Source organism: Schistocerca piceifrons, chromosome 9 (genome assembly GCF_021461385.2).
Source record: "Schistocerca piceifrons isolate TAMUIC-IGC-003096 chromosome 9, iqSchPice1.1, whole genome shotgun sequence".
NCBI classification, from domain to species: Eukaryota; Metazoa; Arthropoda; class Insecta; order Orthoptera; family Acrididae; genus Schistocerca; species Schistocerca piceifrons.
Genome location: NC_060146.1, coordinates 35,450,895 through 35,470,558, shown reverse-complemented (window position 1 = coordinate 35,470,558; position 19,664 = coordinate 35,450,895). Strand labels below are relative to the sequence as shown.

Sequence of the window (19,664 nt, the reverse complement as noted above, 5' to 3'; positions counted from 1 at the left end):
AGCAGAGATGAGTACAGTGAGAAAACTTAACATTAGGGTTGATGATCACGAAGTAGACGAAGTTAAGGAATTCTCTACGCAAGCAGCAAAATAAACCAATGATGGACGGAGCAAGGAGGACATTAAATGCAGACTAGCACTGGCAAAAAGGGCATTCCTGTTTAAGAGAAGTCTACTAAAATCAGATATCAGCCTTAATTTAAGGAAGAAATTTCTTAGAATGTACATCTGGAGTACAGCATTGTATGGTAGTGAAATATGGACTGTGGGAAACCGGAACAAAAGAGAATCGAAGCAATTGAGATGTGGTGTTACAGACGAATGTTGAACGTTATGTGGGCTGATAAGGTAAGGAATGAGTAGGTTCTGCGCAGAATCGGAGAGGAGAGGAATATATGGAAAACGCTGACAAGGAGAAGGGACAGGATGATAGGACATCAGCTAAGACATGAGGGAATGACTTCCATGGTACTAGAGGGAGATGTAGAGGGCAAAAACTGTAGAGGAAGACAGAGACTGCAATACATTCATCAGATAATCGAGGACGTAGGACGAAGAGGTTAGCACAGGAGAGGAATTCGTGGCGGGCCGCATCAAACGAATCAGAAGATTGACGATTAAAAAAAAAAAAAGTTTTTGTCCTGCTTTTGCGCAGTGCGCCGACACACACAATCAGAAAAATGAAATTCTTTCGTGAGGAGACTGTAGTGGTATTTCAACTAGCTAATTGCTTGAAACGGGATCTAACTTTTAAGAAACTATAGCACGAAAACGGCAACTCGTCCTTTGAGTATTACAATGATCTTTAAAAAAATTACTTTTTATAAAACGTACTACTCTGCCGGGAAATTAATTCAAAAATGGTTCAAATGGCTCTGAGCACTATGGGACTTAACATCTATGGCCATCAGTCCCCTAGAACTTAGAACTACTTAAACCTAACTAACCTAAGGACATCACACAACACCCAGTCATCACGAGGCAGAGAAAATCCCTGACCTCGCCGGGAATCGAACCCGGGAATCCGGGCGTGGGAAGCGAGAACGCTACAGCACGACCACGAGCTGCGGGCGGGAAGTTAATTATTGGAGTGGTATAAAGAAGTGGTACGTCCGCAGTCTCTGAGTGCTGCCCATGTGAACTCATAACTTTACTTAATCAGGTGTCAACATTGAAAAACCAATAAAGAAAAATTCCATTAAAACCTTCCGTTATTCAATCATCTCAAAACTACGTACAAGTAAGATCATTACCTCCAGTCTTCACTTGTCAAATTAATCTTTACCAAACCATATTCCAAAATCCGTCATCGTCGTCCGTATACTTATCTCTGTCCTCTGGAAGTTATTTCAGTCCGTTCTGTGGCATTGCCAAACCCAAATCACCCACTTCGTTCTCTCACAAAGCTACAGCAACGACAATGCTACCAGCGACCAAAGATCACATTGCTTCCACTCAGAAACTCTGTGGCGTAACATACCGAGTGTTGAATGAAAACTCCGTGTGAAAAATATCCAGTACAAAGATGTGAAGTATGACACGTCGAATGACAACAGAGCTTACATCATTTTCCTCGAATACCAAAAAAAGTAGCAACGTTCCAGTCTACAACGGCGTTATTGCTGACAGAGTATGTCGTGTAGCAACTTCACTAATCGCCACTGGTTTAAGAGGAGGGAAAAAGATGTTCGTTCTGTTATAAAAGTTAACTCGTACGGCATGACAAAACGGGAATCCGTCAATAGACATGTTCAGCTAGCTATTAGGTAAGTTCTTTCAATTCGGACGCCACTTTGCTGACTCAACCTACCCGAATAATCTACACCGACATCGATACTCCGTAAGCTACCGTACAGTGCGCGGCGGAGGGTACTCTGCACCACTATTGGTCATTTCCTTTCCTGTTCCCCTACCAACCAGAGCGAGGGAAAAACGTCTGCGCACATGCCTCAGTATGAGCGCTAATTTCTCGTATCATATCTTCGTGGTCCTTACGCGCAATGTATGCTGGCGGCAGTAGAATCGTTCGCCATTCAGTTTCAAATGCCGGTTCTCTAAATTTTCTCAATAATGAGTCTCGAAAAAGACCGTCGTCTTCCCTCCAGGAATTCCCATTTGAGTTCCCGAAGCATCTCGGTAATACTTCCGTGTTGTTTGAACCTTCTGGCAACAGATCTGGTAGCCCGCCTATGAATTGCTTCAATGTCTCCGTTCGATTCGACTTGGCACGGGTCCCAAACACTCTAGCAGTACCCAAGAATGGGTTGCACCAGCATCCTATATGCGGTTTTTATTACAGATGAACAACTCGTTGCTGAAATTCTGTCAGTAAACCGAAGTCGACCGTTCGTCTTGCCTACCACAGTAGTCACACGCTCGTTCCATCTCACATGGCTCTGCAACGTTACGCCCAGATATTTAAACGACTTGACTGTCTCAGGCAGGACCCTAGTAATACTGTATCCGAACGTTACACGTTTGGCCTTCCTACGCATTCGCATTAACTTACATTTTTCCGCATTTACAGCTAGCTGATTCATCACATCAAGCAGTAATTTTGTCTACGTCCTCTTGTATCTTCCTACAGTCACTCAACTTCGACACCTTACCGCACATCACGGCATCATCAGCAAACAACCGCAGATTGCTGCCCACCCTGTCCGCTGAATCGAGAGAGAGAGAGAGAGAGAGAGAGAGAGAGAGAGAGAGAGAAGAACAGCAATCCTATCAATTTCTCTGGGGCACTCCTGACGATACCCTTGTCTCTGATAAACACTCGCCGTCGTGGACAACGTACTGGGTTGTATTATTTAAGAAGTCTTCGAGCCACTTACATATCTGAGAACTTGTTCCATGTGTTCGTTCCTTCGTTGACAGCCTGCAATGGGGCACAGTGTCAACTTATAAATTCTAATTCATTATATTTGAAGAAATTGACTTTCGTTAACTTTATGAATACGGTTGGTAGGATATGGAACGCATGTGGTATCTGTATGTATTATTTGGCTGCAAAGGAATGGTCATGCTCATACTACTTTATATTCCGTGATATGAATATGTTGGCCTTACAAAAAAAAAGGTACAGTTGTTCAGTTTTACCAGTGACTAGCGTGACTCCTACAGCGTAAAAACAAACTCTCTCTCTTCAGGCCACAACTGGCCTATCGGGACCATCCGACCGCCGTGTCACCCTCAACTGAGGATGCGGATAGGAGGGGAGTGTGGTCAGCACACCGCTCTCCCAGTCGTTATGCTGGTTTTCTTTGACCTGAGCCGCTACAATTCGGTCGAGTAGCTCCTCAATTGACATAACGAGGCTGAGTGCGCCCCGAAACAAGGCAACAGCGCGTGGCGGAAATCTAGAAATATTGAATCTGACTGTTGCCCTTCATCCATACATCGCCCTGCATCATGTGAGAAAAGCGCACGCTGCATTGCTCACGAGCGATGCTTTTTATAAACGATGCTGATTCTTGGATATAAGATTGTCAGTCTCAAGAAGTTTGTTATATTCGAACTGAGTATATGTTAAAGGATTCTGCAGCAAATCGTCGAAATGGCACGCACAGTTTAGCGCAGATTGCGCACCATGTGTCGTTCCTCGTACATCATCACATCATTGAGAGATAAAGGCCGGCAGACTGGAAAATTCCAGCTTCTGACCAGAATTCGATCGCGAGTCTCCAGGCGCGCACTTTGCCACTAGACTGTCAAGCACAATTTTATTTTATTAAATAGCGACAATAGCACATACAATCCCAATAAATAAGACAAAAGTTTTAGGCTGTAGGCAACGGCATTGCCGCAGTGGTTACACCGGTTCCTGTGAGATCACCGAAGTTAAGGGCTGTCGGGCGTGGCCGGCACTTGGACGGGTGACCATCTGGGCCGCCACGCGCTGTTGCCTTGTTTCGGGGTGCACTCAGCCTCGTGATGCCAATTGAGGAGCTACTCGACCGAATTGTAGCGGCTCAGGTCAAAGAAAACCAGCATAACGACTGGGAGAGCGGTGTGCTGACCCCACGCCCCTCCAATCCACATCCTGAAGAGAGGTTGTGTTTTTTTTTTTTTTTTTTTTTTTTTTTTTTTTTGGCCGTAGGAGTTAGGCTAGTCACTGGCAAAACTGTACAACTATACCTTCTTTTTGTAAAGCTAACATATTCTTATCACGAGATATAAAGTAATATGAACATGACCATTCCTCTGTAGCCAAACAATACATGCAGACACCGGCTACGTTCCATATGCTACCAATTGTATTCATAAAGTAATGAAAGTCAATTTCTTCAAATACAATGAATTATAATTTATATGCCGATACTTAGTTCTTACCTGAACACTACCCAGATATGTAGTTCTCATGTGAACGCTATGAGTAAAAGAGAGATATGCTACATTGTAGCAACGAATATTATTGAAATAATTCTTCGATTTCTCTTTAATTGTTCGATTATTTGAAGTGAGTCCTTCATTCAGTGCGCTGAAAAATAAATTTTGGGTGAACGGCGGCAAACTAACTTTTCCCTTATGACAAAACAGTGTGAATACTGTTGTATGACGTAAAGTAATCTCAAATGCGAAGCTTTTTGCATTATAAAAACTATACCGGAAATTTATCAAATCGCAAATCGCTACTCTCAAAATTATCTGGAATTACGTTTAGTGCGCATTTAAGTATACCTTTCAAATTGACAGTAGAATAATCATTATCAATGTCCACATTATTCCTTTTACTTTGACTAAGTCTACATCTGCCAGTACAATCCGTTAGTGTTTCGCTTCGAGTCATAGCCTAATACAAATATAGCTTCTATATAATAAAGTAAGTCGCAGCTATTCAAAACGAATAAATTGAAAATCAGGAACTTACTTCAAATTTTGTACTAATGGTGCCATGTGAACAGAATTTCGTATACTCTTAGACAAAGGTAAGCGAGAAACCGTCGCTAGTAAGCAACATTACGTGCATTTGTGTTGCCCTCGAAGCCTTCGGTACAACTTCGACCTTCCACTTGTGGCGTTGTAGCTGCAACATTTAAACATGAACGTTCCTAGATGGCGATTTTCCAATACACTGTTACTTTTGTGTGTAATCCCTACCATGGCAACTGATCGGTGCGCGAGGTAGAAGCTGGTAACAGTGTGAGAGAATGAGGAAAACTTTTCTCACCTCTCCCAACGGCTCTGTACACACATGAGTTTTTTTCCACATCTATGGCAAAGTTCCTTTCGAATTGCATCAGTTTCACTTGTATTCTTGTATAATTAATATTAAAAATCGATACTTCAATTTTCTATGTGCACATATTAATATTACAATTACATATTACGAGACGCAATGTAAATAATTTCATAACGATACGCTGGTGTAGCGACTGGAACAATAGACTCCGACTATGGTGGTCGTGGGTTCAGTCACGGACAGGAGCGGTTATTTTCCCTCGTTCCAATCCTACTTGGACGGCTCCAGATCCACTCTGCCTGCTGTCATAGGAAGAGCGGAAATGGTAAAGGTTCTAAGTGACATTTTTCTTCACAAAACTCGTGTTGAGTGCTATCACGTCCGCGGTACTACGGCGCATGCCCCTGCACTTCACCCAGGTGCCAAACCACTGAGGGAGTCTCTCAAACATGCGTTAGTAGATGGTGGATAGTCTTTTTTTTCTCAAGCAGTGCTTCCCTCTGGAGTTTCACAATTTATGAGAAGCGACTTTTGTTGACTACAGTTGTATTAGTTAAAACCTAATGCTGTATTTCTGTACTTTTTTAATCACAAATAAAACTTAGTGCGTCAGTATTAATGGCACTTGGAACATAAACTTTCCTCCTGATATTTTGTCAAGAGCTAATATTTTTGAGACTATGGAGCTGTACAGACTACAAGTTGACCGTTGCAAAAAAGAAAACAGCAACCAGCAGAAGAAAACAGGAACCAAACGCTGTTAACAATGGAAAAATTTGGAAATTTGTGGTGAGTTCTATGGGACCAAACTGCTGAGGCCATCTGTCACTAGGCTTACACACAACTTACTCTAACTTAAACTAACTTACACTAAGGACAACACACACACCCATGCCCAAGGGAGGACTCGAACCTCCGACGGGAGGATTCGCGCGAACCGTGGCAAGGCGCCTGAGACCGCACGGCTACCACGCGCGGCTGTTAACAATGCTATTTCTTCACACAAATAACACCGACACCAGTTTCGAACAGACAGGTTTATCTTCATATGGCCTTTCACATTTATATTACATTGTTTGTTGTTTATATTAGTTATTGGGAGAAAAAACAGTCAACAACTAACGTAAACAACAGCAAATCTAATATAAGCGTGAACTGAAGACGAACCTGTAGGGGGGGAAACTGGTAACAGCGCTATTTGTGTGAATAAATAGCATTGTTAACACCGGCTGGTTGCTGTTTTCTTCTTAGATGGATCAAATGGTTCAAATGGCTTTGAGCACTATGGGACTTAACATCTGAGGTCATCAGTCCCCTAGAACTTAGAACTACTTAAACCTAACTAACCTAAGGACAGCACACACATCCATGCCCGAGGCAGGATTCGAACCTGCGACCGTAGCGGTCGCGCGGTTTCAGACTGAAGCGCCTAGAACCGCTCGGCCACACCGGCCGGCTTGCAAGGATCAACCCGTAAAAACTTCCCTATTGAGACTTACAACCAGCCAGTTCTCCGGTATGGCACTTGCAATGTTCTTAATAAAGTATTTGTTTTCTAATTTCTGGCATAATTTTTTTGCAGTGATCTGTGGAGAAGCTCAGTTCAGTCGTTTCAGAATCCCTTCTCAATTTTTTGTATACAAAACATTTATGTACCAGAGGTAGTAACATGAAACGAAACAGCTGGAAAAAATACCTTCACAATTTTTTGTGTACGAATCATTTATGTCCCATTGGCCTTGTTGCAGTTGGTAACACTGATTTACGTCAGATCGCCGAAGTTAAGCGCTGTCCGGTTTGGCTAGAACTTTGAAGGTGACCGGCCGGTCTGCCGAGCGCTGTTGGCAAGCGGGGTGCACTCAGCCCTTGTAAGACAAACTGAGAAGCTACTTGATTAAGTTGCGGCTACGGTCACGAAAACGGACATACGGCCGGGACAGCGGTGTGCTGACCACATGACCCTCCATATCCGCATCTGGTGACTCCTGTGAGCTGAGGATGACACGGCGGTCGGTCAGTACCGAGACCTGTTCGGACATCATTTACGCACCAGCGGCAATCAAATGAAAACTATACAGCTGGGAAAAAGTAACGAAACTGTTTATTATTTCAAAAGCAATCTTCGTAACTATTAATACATCTATCCCACTGTAAGAGAAGATGGGCAATGCCTTCATGGAAACATGTTTGTGGTTGCCTACGGAATCATGACTGGATCCAGGCGTGCGCCTATTCGTCCGAAGCAAATTGACGGCCACGAATGTCGCTCTTAGGGCTCCAAAAATACGTGTATCGCTTGAAGAGAGATCGTAACTCTATGGAGGATGTGTAAGGACTTCCCAGGGAAACTTCCGCAGGGTTCCCGGAACCACCTTGATGACGCGTGACTCTCTCTCTCTCTCTCTCTCTCTCTCTCTCTCTCTCTCTCCCTCTCCCTCTCCCCCTCTCCCTCTCCCCACACGATTTCCTCATTTTTTGGGCGCTGAAAAAAGAAGACATTTGTGACCGTCGATTGTCTTCGGACGAAAGTGGTGGTGGTGGTGGTGGTGGTGGTGGTGTTGATGATGATTGGTTTGTGGGGCGCTCAACTGCGTGGCCATCAGCGCCTGTACAAAGTCCCAATTTTTACACAGTCCAATGTTTAACTCAATCCAACTTAACAACTTTCACGAATGATGATGATGATGATGATGATGATGATGATGATGATGAAATGATGAGGACAACACAAACACCCAGTCCCCGGGCAGAGAAAATCCCCAACCCGGCCGGGAATCGAACCTGGGACTCCGTGATCCAGAGGCAGCAACGCTAGCCACTAGATTCGGACGAACAGGTGCACGCCTCGCGACAATCATGGTTCTATAGGCAAGCGCAGTCATTTTTGAATATCTTGTCTCATAGTGGTATAAATTTATTAACAGTTACGGCGGTTACTTATGAAATAATTTTCGTTTCTCTTTCACACAAACAAAAATACAGGTTGTTTCAAAAATAATATACGTAGTACAAAGTATCAAGTCAAAAGTACCGATCGCTGCGCCACTGCTCGGTTATTGGTGGAAATAATACAGTATACTCTGTTCATCATAAGAATAAACCTGATGTAATCATTACGCCATGTATTCTTCCGCGTTTGCTGTCCAGATCAGTCAAGTACGGTCACAAGGATACCTTTTATGCTGTGTTACACGCACATAGACTGAGCGATGACGTGGGGGACAACAGCTTTAAACTTGAACACCACTGGCCAACCAGCAATTCAACTAACCTGCAATGATGTGAGCAGTTCAGAGGTAAAAAGAGACGGGCAAGAAAACAATACAGCTTCGAATGTCATTCAGTTTTTAAAGAGAATGAAATAATACTCGGAAAAACTCCAGCACTACCGCGCGCTTTTTAGGTGGCCAGATGGAAAGCGTAAAATGCACTCGTTCTCTCCTGACACAGTATTCTAATTACAAACAAGAGTAATGAAAATTCCTATTTTAAACACAGGGTGTCGTAATTTTAAGTACTTGGGAGTGACACTGTCGTCCAATGGTAGAAGTATGGATGATGTAAACAATAAACAATCAAATATGCCAGGGAAAGCGAGCCATAAAACAACTAAATGGTATTCTCTGGAACAAAAACATAACGCGCATAACAAAACATACCACCTACCACACAATTATTGAAAGTATCACAATATATGGTGCAGAGTTGTGGGAACCAACTCAGAGGCAGAAAGATCGCCTGCTGGCTGTCGAGATGGATTTCTGGAGGCGGAGTTGTGGGTACTCCAGACTTGACCATATTAGAAATGATAGGATCAGAGAGGTTATGAATGTCAAAAGCACAATCCTAGACTACATACATGCCAGACACAAGATGGACAAAACGGGTACGGCAATGGACTCCACATCAAAGAAGAAAGCGCGGTAGACTTGCGAGATGCTGGAAAGACGAATTCAACGAAGCAATGGCGGCGAGAGGATTTAATGAAGGCGACTGGAATGACCGTGAACGATGGAGATTGAGATGCGAGAGGCGGTGGCAGCCGTAGAAACCTCGCTCATTATATATATAACACAGAGTAATTTTTCTGAGCTAGCTATATGTGATGTAAGAGCATATTGCAGGGATTTCACCGTACTGTTGAATACTGAAGCCACTGAAGGTATTACTTACAGTCAGTCGTCTGGTAATCTCTTAGCTCTTTTCTTATCCGAATCCGAGAAATACATTTCAGTACTGGAACTGTCATCTGCTACGTTCACTACGTGTCGGTCAACAACAGAATCCACGAAGCCATTGCAGATCTCACGTTCTCTTCCCTTTTATGGCGTGCCGTTCTGTATCCCGCCAACGTTCGGCTGTGACGTGTGAAACGGCTGCGTGCGTTAGTTCCAGTACGTCTGGCAGCTTAACAGTCTTGGTGTTTCTCGGTCCAAATCCCTTAACTTGGCTCCAGATCACTTCTGTTGGGTTCATATTGTAATGGTACAGAGGCAAATGTGAAAATGCAGCATTTGTATGGTGTGCCCGATGCTGTGAAAATGATTTTCATACTTCTATTATAATATTAAAATATTTGCATATCTTCGTGAATCACCATGTATACTGGAGTCACATGCGCTTTTTCCCAGTTTCTTGGTACTTGCGCGACGGATGCACGATAAATGCAAGCTTGGTAGTGGACCAGCACCATAAAGTAGTCTTTGTAAAATCGAATTGGGATTCCGTCCGGACACGGTGATTTATTTGCTTTCAAATCTTTTAGTTGTTTATCTACGCCAGGGGTGCTTATTACTATGCCGTCCATAAGGGAGTCTGTTCGATGGTCGAATGACGGTATGTTTGTACGATTCTCCTGTGTGAACGACATCTTCAACGTGAAATTCCATTTTGCGTTGTGGTGACGGAAAGATAATCACTCCAGTCAGTTATTGCGTCCTAGGAAAACAGCGTTCCGTAATCCGTTTCCACGACCGGAAATTCATAGAAGACTTTCAGCACGATTTGAGGACAAAGATTTGTCTCAGTGCAGTGTTTACCAGCGGACTGAACAGATCAGAAATGATGGAACGGGCGTTAAGGATGAGGAAAGAGAGGGGTGAGCAGCTACAGCCGCAACTGACGCCTATGTTGAACAGTTCGCTGGCTAAGTTCGGAATAAGAATGGAGTGACTGTTGATAATACGGCAAACTGTATGTGGGTTAGTTGTGGTTTTCCATACGATATCATACAAAACAGTCTCCATTTTCACAATGTGTGCGCGAAATGGTTTACAAAACAACCCGATGAAGTACGATCTGTAATTACATAATCACTGGAGACGGTCCATTTGAACATAACTTAAAAGTTTTCATGTTTGTAGACTGAAGCAGCGAGTGGAAATTTGTACCAAGCCCGGGAATCGAACGCGGGTCTCCTGGTTACTAGGCAGGTGTGTTAGCCACTAAGCCACCTTCGCCCAGCGGTTCACCCAACTGGACGAATTACCCTGGCATGCCTCCCTCCTCGATCCAAATTCTCACTTCCACCACGGTCTACTTAAATTTCCCCATACATACGAACATAATTGCCGAGGCTCGCCATATTCTGGAATAGTGCCTCAGCAACGAATGTTAGTGAGGGATCCAGCCTGAAATCCAGGTGCAGGTACTTCTACAAATGAAATGACACATTTTCAGAGACTTTTGCTGGTCTCATACAGATATGATTTTATGTGTATGTCATTTCATTAGTGTTATTCATAAGGCCTTCGATTCATCTCCGATCAGCAGGTGAAGCAAGCGGAGCAGACTTGCATTGCTACGCTACCAGACACCTTTCTCTCTTTTCAGTGTTTATTGGAAAACGTGTGCAACGGCGGACCCAGTGAAAAATTATGTCGATAAAAATTGTGTGCTCTAAGTTTTAATAAACCATTATGATTCAAACGTTGGAATTATATAGCCAACCCATTGCAAATAACTGTTTTGGTACAATTCACCTAGGATTCGACACCTGCTAAAAGTGTCATCAGAATGAAATTTTTACGTCATAAGGCTTAAACGTACTTCATTTCATTTTTGACTTGAACATAGCTGCTATAAATTCTGACCATTGCTTTCTTGCAATGTAATTTTACGATTCCTCAAAATTTCATTCTGATGAAGATACCCTTAATAGGTGTCGAAACGCAAGTCAATTGTCCGACAACACTTATTTGCAACTGACCTGACTGTATAATTCCTATTTTTGAAAATTGTATACGGTTGCCAAGAAACAGCCATGTTTAAAACTGTATTTTTATTATTTCGTCGGCCCCCGGTAGCTGAGCTAGCCTCAAAGTCTATCGCTGGGATGTTTGCAGGTGCGGTGCCGCCTACACACGCCGGCTCTGAGGGGACTCCACCCACAGGCGAGGGGGCGGACCCGACGCCCCCGCCCTCAGCCCCAGCGTCGCCGCTCCACACGACGCCACCAGTCGTCGCGACGTCTCCCCCCACCAGACCGGCGTCGTCCCGGTAAGCAAGCAGCGCCCGCTCTCCGCCCGTCTATACGGCTAGTCATTAAGTCGGAGAAAGTTACAAATTTGGCCGTGTTTACTTGTATACAGTACTGGCCATTAAAACTACCTTAATGACAGCATCCTGCAAACGTCAAACGTGGCATCCGCTGTAACTACGCGCTTGGACAATCGAATAATAAGCACTTCCGCGCAACTTCACAAACCAGATATGGCTAACGCTATATACAGGGAGTGGACAAAAATGTGGAAACAATATGATGTAGAAAAACTGTTGGCATTGAAAGCAGCTTCCAGTCGTCTCGAGATGGATTGTATATTTATCCAATTCTGTTCATTCAGACGTGGGCACGGTAGTCTAATGGTAGAGCGCGCACATCGAAACCGAGAGCCTGCGGGACTGAATCCTGGTCGAATCATGGAAATTTTTCGGGCTTCGCCGCTCAGTGATGAAAAGATTCACCAGGAATCGTGGATGGGACTCCACATTAAGCTGCAGGTCCCCTTTTCTCGGTAGTATTGCTTGGGCAGGTTGGAGACACGCTAGTCACCGAAGTTGTGGCCAATAGAAAGACTTACTCCCACCAGGCTATTGAGCCACACGAAATTATAATCAGTTCATGCAGAGCTCTTTGCCGCCAGCAATATCTCACGCCCTTGTGCATCCTGTTGACCCGAACCACAGTGGTGCAGCCCTCGTGTTTAAAATAACGTATGAGACTGCTGTAGCTTTAGTCTCTCTGCTCGCTCACTCGGAAGCTGGGCGAGGTATAAGTCAAAGAAAAACATGTTACACTACTGGCCATTAAAATTACTACACGAATAAGAAATGCAGATGATAAACGGGTATTCATTGGACAAATATATTATACTACAACTGACATGTGATTACATTTTCACGCAATTTGGGTGCATAAATCCTGAAAAATCAGTACCCAGAACAACTACCTCTGGCCGTAATAACGGCCTTGATACACCTGGGCATTGAGTCAAACAGAGCTTGGATGGCCTGTACAGGTACAGCTGCCCATGCAGCTTCAACACGATACCACAGTTCATCAAGAGTAGTGACTGGCGTATTGTGACGAGCCAGTTGCTCGGCCACCATTGACCAGACGTTTTCAATTGGTGAGACATATGGAGAATGTGCTGGCCAGGGCAGCAGTCGAACATTTCCTGTATCCAGAAAGGCCCGTACAGGACCTGCAACATGCAGTCGTGCATTATCCTGCTGAAATGCAGGATTTCGCGGGGATCGAATGAAGGGTAGAGCCATGGGTCGTAACACATCTGAAATGTAACGTCCACTGTTCAAAGTGCCGTCAATGCGAACAAGAGGTGACCGAGACGTGTAACCAGTGGCTTCCCATACAATCACGCTGGGTGATACGCCAGTATGGCGATGACGAATACACGCTTCCAAAGTGCGTTCACAGCGATGTCGCCAGACACGGATGCGACCATCATGATGCTGTAAACAGAACCTACATTCATCCAAAAAAATGACGTTTTGCCATTTTTGCACCCAGGTTCGTAGTTGAGTACACCATCGCAGGCGCTCCTGTCTGTGATGCAGCGTGAAGGGTAACCGCAGCCGTGGTCTCCGAGCTGATAATCCATGCTGCTGCAAACGTCGTCTAACTGTTCGTGCAGATGGTTGTTGTCTTGCAAGCGTTCAAATGGTTCAAATGGCTCTGAGCACTATGGGACTTAACTGCTGCGGTCATCAGTCCCCTAGAACTTAGAACTAGTTAAACATAAGTAACCTAAGGACATCACAGACATCCATGCCCGAGGCAGGATTAGAACCGGCGACCGTAGCGGTCGCGCGGTTCCAGACTGTAGCGCCTAGACCCGCTTGGCCACACCGGCCGGCTCTGGCAAGCGTCCCCATCTGTTGACTCAGGGATCGAGACGTGGCTGCACGATCCGTTACAGCCATGCGGATAAGATGCCTGTCATCTCGACTGCTAGTGATACGAGGCCGTTGGGATCCAGCACGGCGTTCCGTATTACCCTCCTGAACCCACCGATTCCACATTCTGCTAACAGTCATTGGATTTCGACCAACGTGAGCAGCAATATCGCGATACGATAAACCGCAATCGCGATAGGCTACAATCCGACCTTTATCAAAGTCGGAAACGTGATGGTACGCATTTCTCCTCCTCACACGAGGCATCACAACGACGTTTCACCAGGCAACGCCGGTCAACTGCTGTTAGTGTATGAGAAATCGGTTGGAAACGTTCCTCATGTCAGCACGTTGGGTGTCGCCACCGGCGCCAACCTTGTGTGAATGCTCTGAATAGCTAATCATTTGCATATCACAGCATTTTCTTCCTGTCGGTTAGATTTCGCTTCTGTAGCACGTCATCTTCGTGGTAGCAATTTTAATGGCCAGTAGTGTAGGTCCTGACGAAAGCAAAGTAATCAGAAGTAGCAGAAATGAGAACAGCGAGAAACTTAACATCAGGTTTGGTGAACACGAAGTTCATGTGCATATATACTCCGCTAGCCACCAAGTGGTGTGTGGCGGAGGGCACAATTCGCGCCAAAGTCATATTTCCCACCCTCTGTTCCACTCGCGGATCGCGCGAGGGAAATACGACTGTCTGAACGCCTCAGTACCAACTCTAATTGCCCTTATCTTTGAATGTTGATCATTGCGCGTTTTGAAAGTTGGTGGTAATAATATATGCTCTACATCTTCGACGAAGAAAGGGTTTCGGAATTTAATGAGCACCCCCTTTCGTTTAGCGCGTCCTCTATCTGCAAGTGTATCCCACTTCTAACATTCAATGAGATTTGTAACGCTCTCGCGGTCGCTAAATGTACCAGCTTTCCCAAACAAGAAAACTCTACGCTGTTTCTTTGGCTTTTTTTTTTTTGCAACTTCCACTGACATAGAAGCCACAACGACATTGTGGTCGCTAATACCTTCTTCTAGATTAACTTCCTCAAAAAGATCACGTCTGTTTGTCGCCACGATATCTAATATGTTCCCATCTCGAGTTGGTTTTCTAACCTATTGCTCAAGGTTGTATGTTGAGAGCGCTCCTAGAATAGCTTCACTCGAGATGACGTTGAGAAATTCTGCTGCCTAGGCAGCGAAATAACCTATGACGGACGGAGCGAAGAGGATATTAAAAGCAGACTAGCACAGGCAAAAAGGCATTCCCGATCAAGAGAAATCTGCTCGTATCGAACACAGGTCTTACTTCGAGGAAGAAATTTCTGAGAACACACGTTTGGAACACAGCACTGCTTGGTAGTGAAACATGCACTGTGGGAAAAATCGGAAGAGGGAACAATGGGAGGATTTCAGATAAGGTGCACATAAGGTAAGAAATGAGGAATTTCTCTTTAGAAATGGTTCAAATGGCTCTGAGCACTGTGGGACTTAACATCTGAAGTAATCAGTCCCCTAGAAATTAGAACTACTTAAACCTAACTAACCTAAGGACATCACACACATCTATGCCCGAGACAGGATTCGAACCTGCGACCGTGGCAGCAGCGCGGTTCCGAACTGAAGCGCCTAGAACCGCTCGGCCACAGCGGCCGTCGTTCTCTTTAGAATCTGTGAGGAAAGGAAGGGGGGAAACATTGACTAGAAGAAGCGACAGAATCGTAGAATATCTGTTAAGACATCACGGAATAACTTCCACAGTAATAGGGAGCTGTAAGGGAAAAAACTGTAGAGGAAGACTGAGACTGCAATTCAACCAGCAAATAACTGAGGATGTAGATTGGCACATGAGACGAATTCATCTCTGGCTGCATCAAGCCAAAGCCTCATGAGACTCAAAAAACCGCTCTCGAGGGAGTCTTATGCCATGCTACAACATAGTGGCAAGCGAAGGTAACAATGATGGAAATGGATAGCGATCACACACCGTTCTCTTAATGTAGACCAGAAAGGCTCAGTAATACTGAGATCTGGTGACTATGGAGGCGAAGGAAAATGTGATCATTCATCCTCGTCCTCACAAAGGCAGGCCTGGAGGATGTGAGCAGCGTGAACAAGGGCCCTGTCGTCTTAGAACACAGCATCACCACGCCAAGGGGCCCGAGTTCGATTCCCGGCTGGGGCAGGAGATTTTATCCGCTCAGCGAATGGTGTTGTCTTCATCATTTCATCCCCATCTCCGACGCGCAAGTCGCCCAATGTGGCGTCGAATGCAATGAGTACCTGCCCTTGGCGGCACAATTTCCTCCAATAGAGGACTCCCGGCTCACAATACCGTACGCTCATTTTCACAGCATCACCATTGGGGAACAAACATTGTACCATAGGATGGATCTGATCAGCCAAAACGGTCACGTAATCCTTTGTAGTAATCTGATCTTGGAGAGGAGTACCCATGGGGCCTCTGGAATATCACGAAACGGCTGTCCAAACCATCACTGAACCCTCGCCATGTTTCGCTCTTCGGATGCAATCTTGGCCAAAATCTGCAAACAGTGTGCAAGAAGACTAAAATGACTCTCTTCCAGTGCTCCTAATTCCAGCTTCTATGGCTTCGGCACCGTGTTTTCCTGTTCCAGATATTCGCGTCAGTGGTGTGTGCTGTTGGAATTCCAGCTGGCCCTGAAATCCCCTGCTTATGGAGCCCCCATCGTGTTACTTTGGCGCTGGCAGGGTTTGCGAGTGTCACATTTAGTTCTGTATTGGCTGATGCAGGTGCCGTATTCTTATTTTTCGTCACGATCTTTTTAGTGACAAACTGTCACTATCGCTCAAGACATGATTTCGAACGCGTTGTGACGTAACTGGTAATGTTTTTCTGCTTGTATAAGTCTTCCATACAGTGCCTCTTGGAACTTCAGCTACGGTGGTTCCAGAAGCATCCACCATTTCAGCACGAACAGTTTGGCCACTTTGGAATTCACTTAGCTCCGACATACACTATGTGATCAAAAGTATCCGGACACGTGGCTGAAAATGACTTACATGCTTTCTTTGGAACTGGAATTATTATATTCTTCTTCTCACGTGTCTTGCACACTAGATGGAGGAGTTTTGTCATGACCGGCTCTCCGAAGGTTATCAGTAGTTCTGAGGGAATTTCGTCCACTCCCGGGGCGGTGTTTCTTCCACCTCATATTCCTTTACGTTCTCTTCCATTTCTATGATATTTCCTTCAAGTACATCTGGCTTCTGTAGACCATCTACACTATGTGATCAAAACTATTCGGTCACAAGTTCGTGGCGCCGTCCATCGGTAATGCTGGAATTCAATGTGGTGTTGGCCCACCCTTAGCCTTGATGACAGCTTCCGCTCCCGCAGACGTACGTTCAGTCAGGTGCTGGAAGGTTTCTTGGCGAATCGCAGCCCATTCTTCACAGAGTGCTGCTATGAGAAGAGGTATCGATGTCGGTCGGTGAGGCCTGTCACGGAGTCGGCGTTCCAAAACATTCCAAAGGTGTTCTATAGGATTCACGTCAGGATTCTGTGCAGGCCAGTCGATTACAGGGATGTTACGGTGGTGTAACCACTCCGCCATAGGCCATGCATTATGAACAGGTGCTGGATCGTGTTGAAAGTTGCTATCGCCATTCCTGAATTGCTCTTCAACAGTGGGAAGCAAGAAGGTGCTTAAAACATCAATGTAGGGCTGTGCTGTGATAGTGCCACGCAAAACAACAAGGGGTGCAAGCCTCTTCCATGAAGAACACGACCACACCATAACACCACCGCCTCCGAATTTTAATGTTAGCGCTACACACGCTGGCAGATGATGTCCACTGGGCATTCGCCCTACCCACACCCTGCCGTCGGATCGCCACATTCTGTTCCGTAATTCGTCACTCCACACAACGTTTTTCCACTGTTCAGTCGTCCACTGTTTACGCTCCTTACACCAAGCCAGGCGTTGTTTGGCATTTACCGGCCTGACTAGTGGCTTGTGAGCAGCCGCCCTACAATGCAGTCCAAGTTTTCTCACCTCCCGCCTTACTGTCATAGTACTTGCACTGGATCCTGATGCAGTTTGGAATTCCTGTGTGATGGTCTGGATATATGTCTGCCTACTACACATTACGACCCTCTTCAGCTGTCGGCGGTCTCTGTCAGTCGAGTTCGGCCTGTATGCTTTTGTGCTGTACGTGCCCCTTCACGTTTCCACTTCACTATCACATCGGAAGCAGTGGACCTAGGGGTGTTTAGGAGTGTGGAAATCTCGCGTACAGATGTATGACACACGTGACACCCAATCACCTGACCACGTTCGATATCCATGAGTTCCGCGGAGCGCCCCATTCTGCTCTCTCACGATGTCTAATGAGTACTGGGGTCGCTGATATGGAGTACTTGGCAGTAGATGGCAGCACAATACACGTAATATGAAAAACGTATGTGTTTGGGAGTGTCGCGATAGTTTTGATCACATAGTGTTATGCACACACAACTACACAAAAGCCGGCCGGAGTGGCCGAGCGGCTCTAGGCACTACAGTCTGGAGCTGCGCGACCGCTACGGTCGCGGGTTCGAATCCTGCCTCGGGCATCGATGTGTGTGATGTCCTTAGGTTAGTTAGGTTTAAGTGGTTTTAAGTTCTAGGGGACTGATGACCTCAGAAGTTAAGTCCCATAGTGCTCAGAGCCATTTGAGCCATTTTTGAACTACACAAAACACTGCTCGGGCCAGGATTAAGACTTGTAACCTATTGATATAATTTCATAGGTACTGTTAGTGTTCAATTCCAGCAATGCAATCTGCAACATTGAGTAGTATCTGCATTTATGTTGGAGCATGCATTTATCGTGGTGTTCTCAGTCAGAAATCGTTTTTGAATGTTGGTTGTTCTTGAAAAGATCGTGTTGTGCCTCATGTAAAAGACAGAAACGTCTACCAGCATGTGTCGGGATTCGACGGAGATAAGATCGAGACCTGCCAAGACTATGGTTTATCATTCCACGATACTGCTGCTAACGTTGGTCAGGAGCCACAACCCTCATGCGATGTTTTGAGAAGCATCATACTCAGTGCGTAGCGTTGTTTCAACAGATACACGTGACTAGCGCCCGGGAGGACAGACACATTCTTCACTTTGTTCCGTTCGTACCGTGAGTCAGGAAGTGTCCTCCTTTGCGAGAAAAAAGTATCCAAACAGCACGACGACGTCTGGAGAAGAGCAGACTGTCAGTGCAGTGACCACTGTTGCGACTTCCTTGACAAAGCAACAGAGAGAGGTAAAAGGACAGTGGCGCCCACTAATCTGGACATAGCAATGACAGAACGTCGTCTTTGCAGGCGAGGCCCCTTCCTTTGTGCAGCATCACAATGGACAGATCCATCTATGGAGGCCATGAGAAGAATGGGAGCCTGCAAACTGCTCTCAGCACCGTTCAAACGGTTCAAATGGCTCTGAGCACTATGGGACTTAACTTCTAAGGTCATCAGTCCCCTAGAACTACTTAAACCTAACTAACCTAAGGACATCACACACATCCATGCCCGGAGCAGGATTCGAACCTGCGACCGTAGCGGTCACGCGGTTCCAGACTGTAGCGCCTTTAACCGCTTGGCCACCCCGGCCGGCCAGCACCGTCATTCCAACCCAGTACCTGGTGTCTACATCTACATTTATACTCCGCAAGCCACCCAACGGTGTGTGGCGGAGGGCACTTTACGTGCCACTGTCATTACCTCCCTTTCCTGTTCCAGTCGCGTATGGTTCGCGGGAAGAACGACTGTTTGAAAGCCTCCGTGCGCGCTCGAATCTCTCTAATTTTACATTCGTGATCTCCTCGGGAGGTATAAGTAGGGGGAAGCAATATATTCGATACCTCATCCAGAAACGCACCCTCTCGAAACCTGGCGAGCAAGCTACACCGCGATGCAGAGCGCCTCTCTTGCAGAGTCTGCCACTTGAGTTTATTAAACATCTCCGTAATGCTATCACGCTTACCAAATAACCCTGTGACGAAACGCGCCGCTCTTCTTTGGATCTTCTCTATCTCCTCCGTCAACCCG

At 45.6% G+C, this 19,664-nt stretch overlaps 1 protein-coding gene across 1 annotated transcript in view; it reads left to right on the top strand.

The window, feature by feature from the left end:
* Positions 1-19,664, top strand: part of LOC124716672 — a 380,414-nt gene that overhangs the window by 284,456 nt on the left and 76,294 nt on the right. The window contains exon 5 of the mRNA XM_047243209.1: positions 11,527-11,680. Coding sequence (XP_047099165.1) covers positions 11,527-11,680 — 154 coding nt within the window. The remainder of the gene's footprint in view (positions 1-11,526; positions 11,681-19,664) is intronic.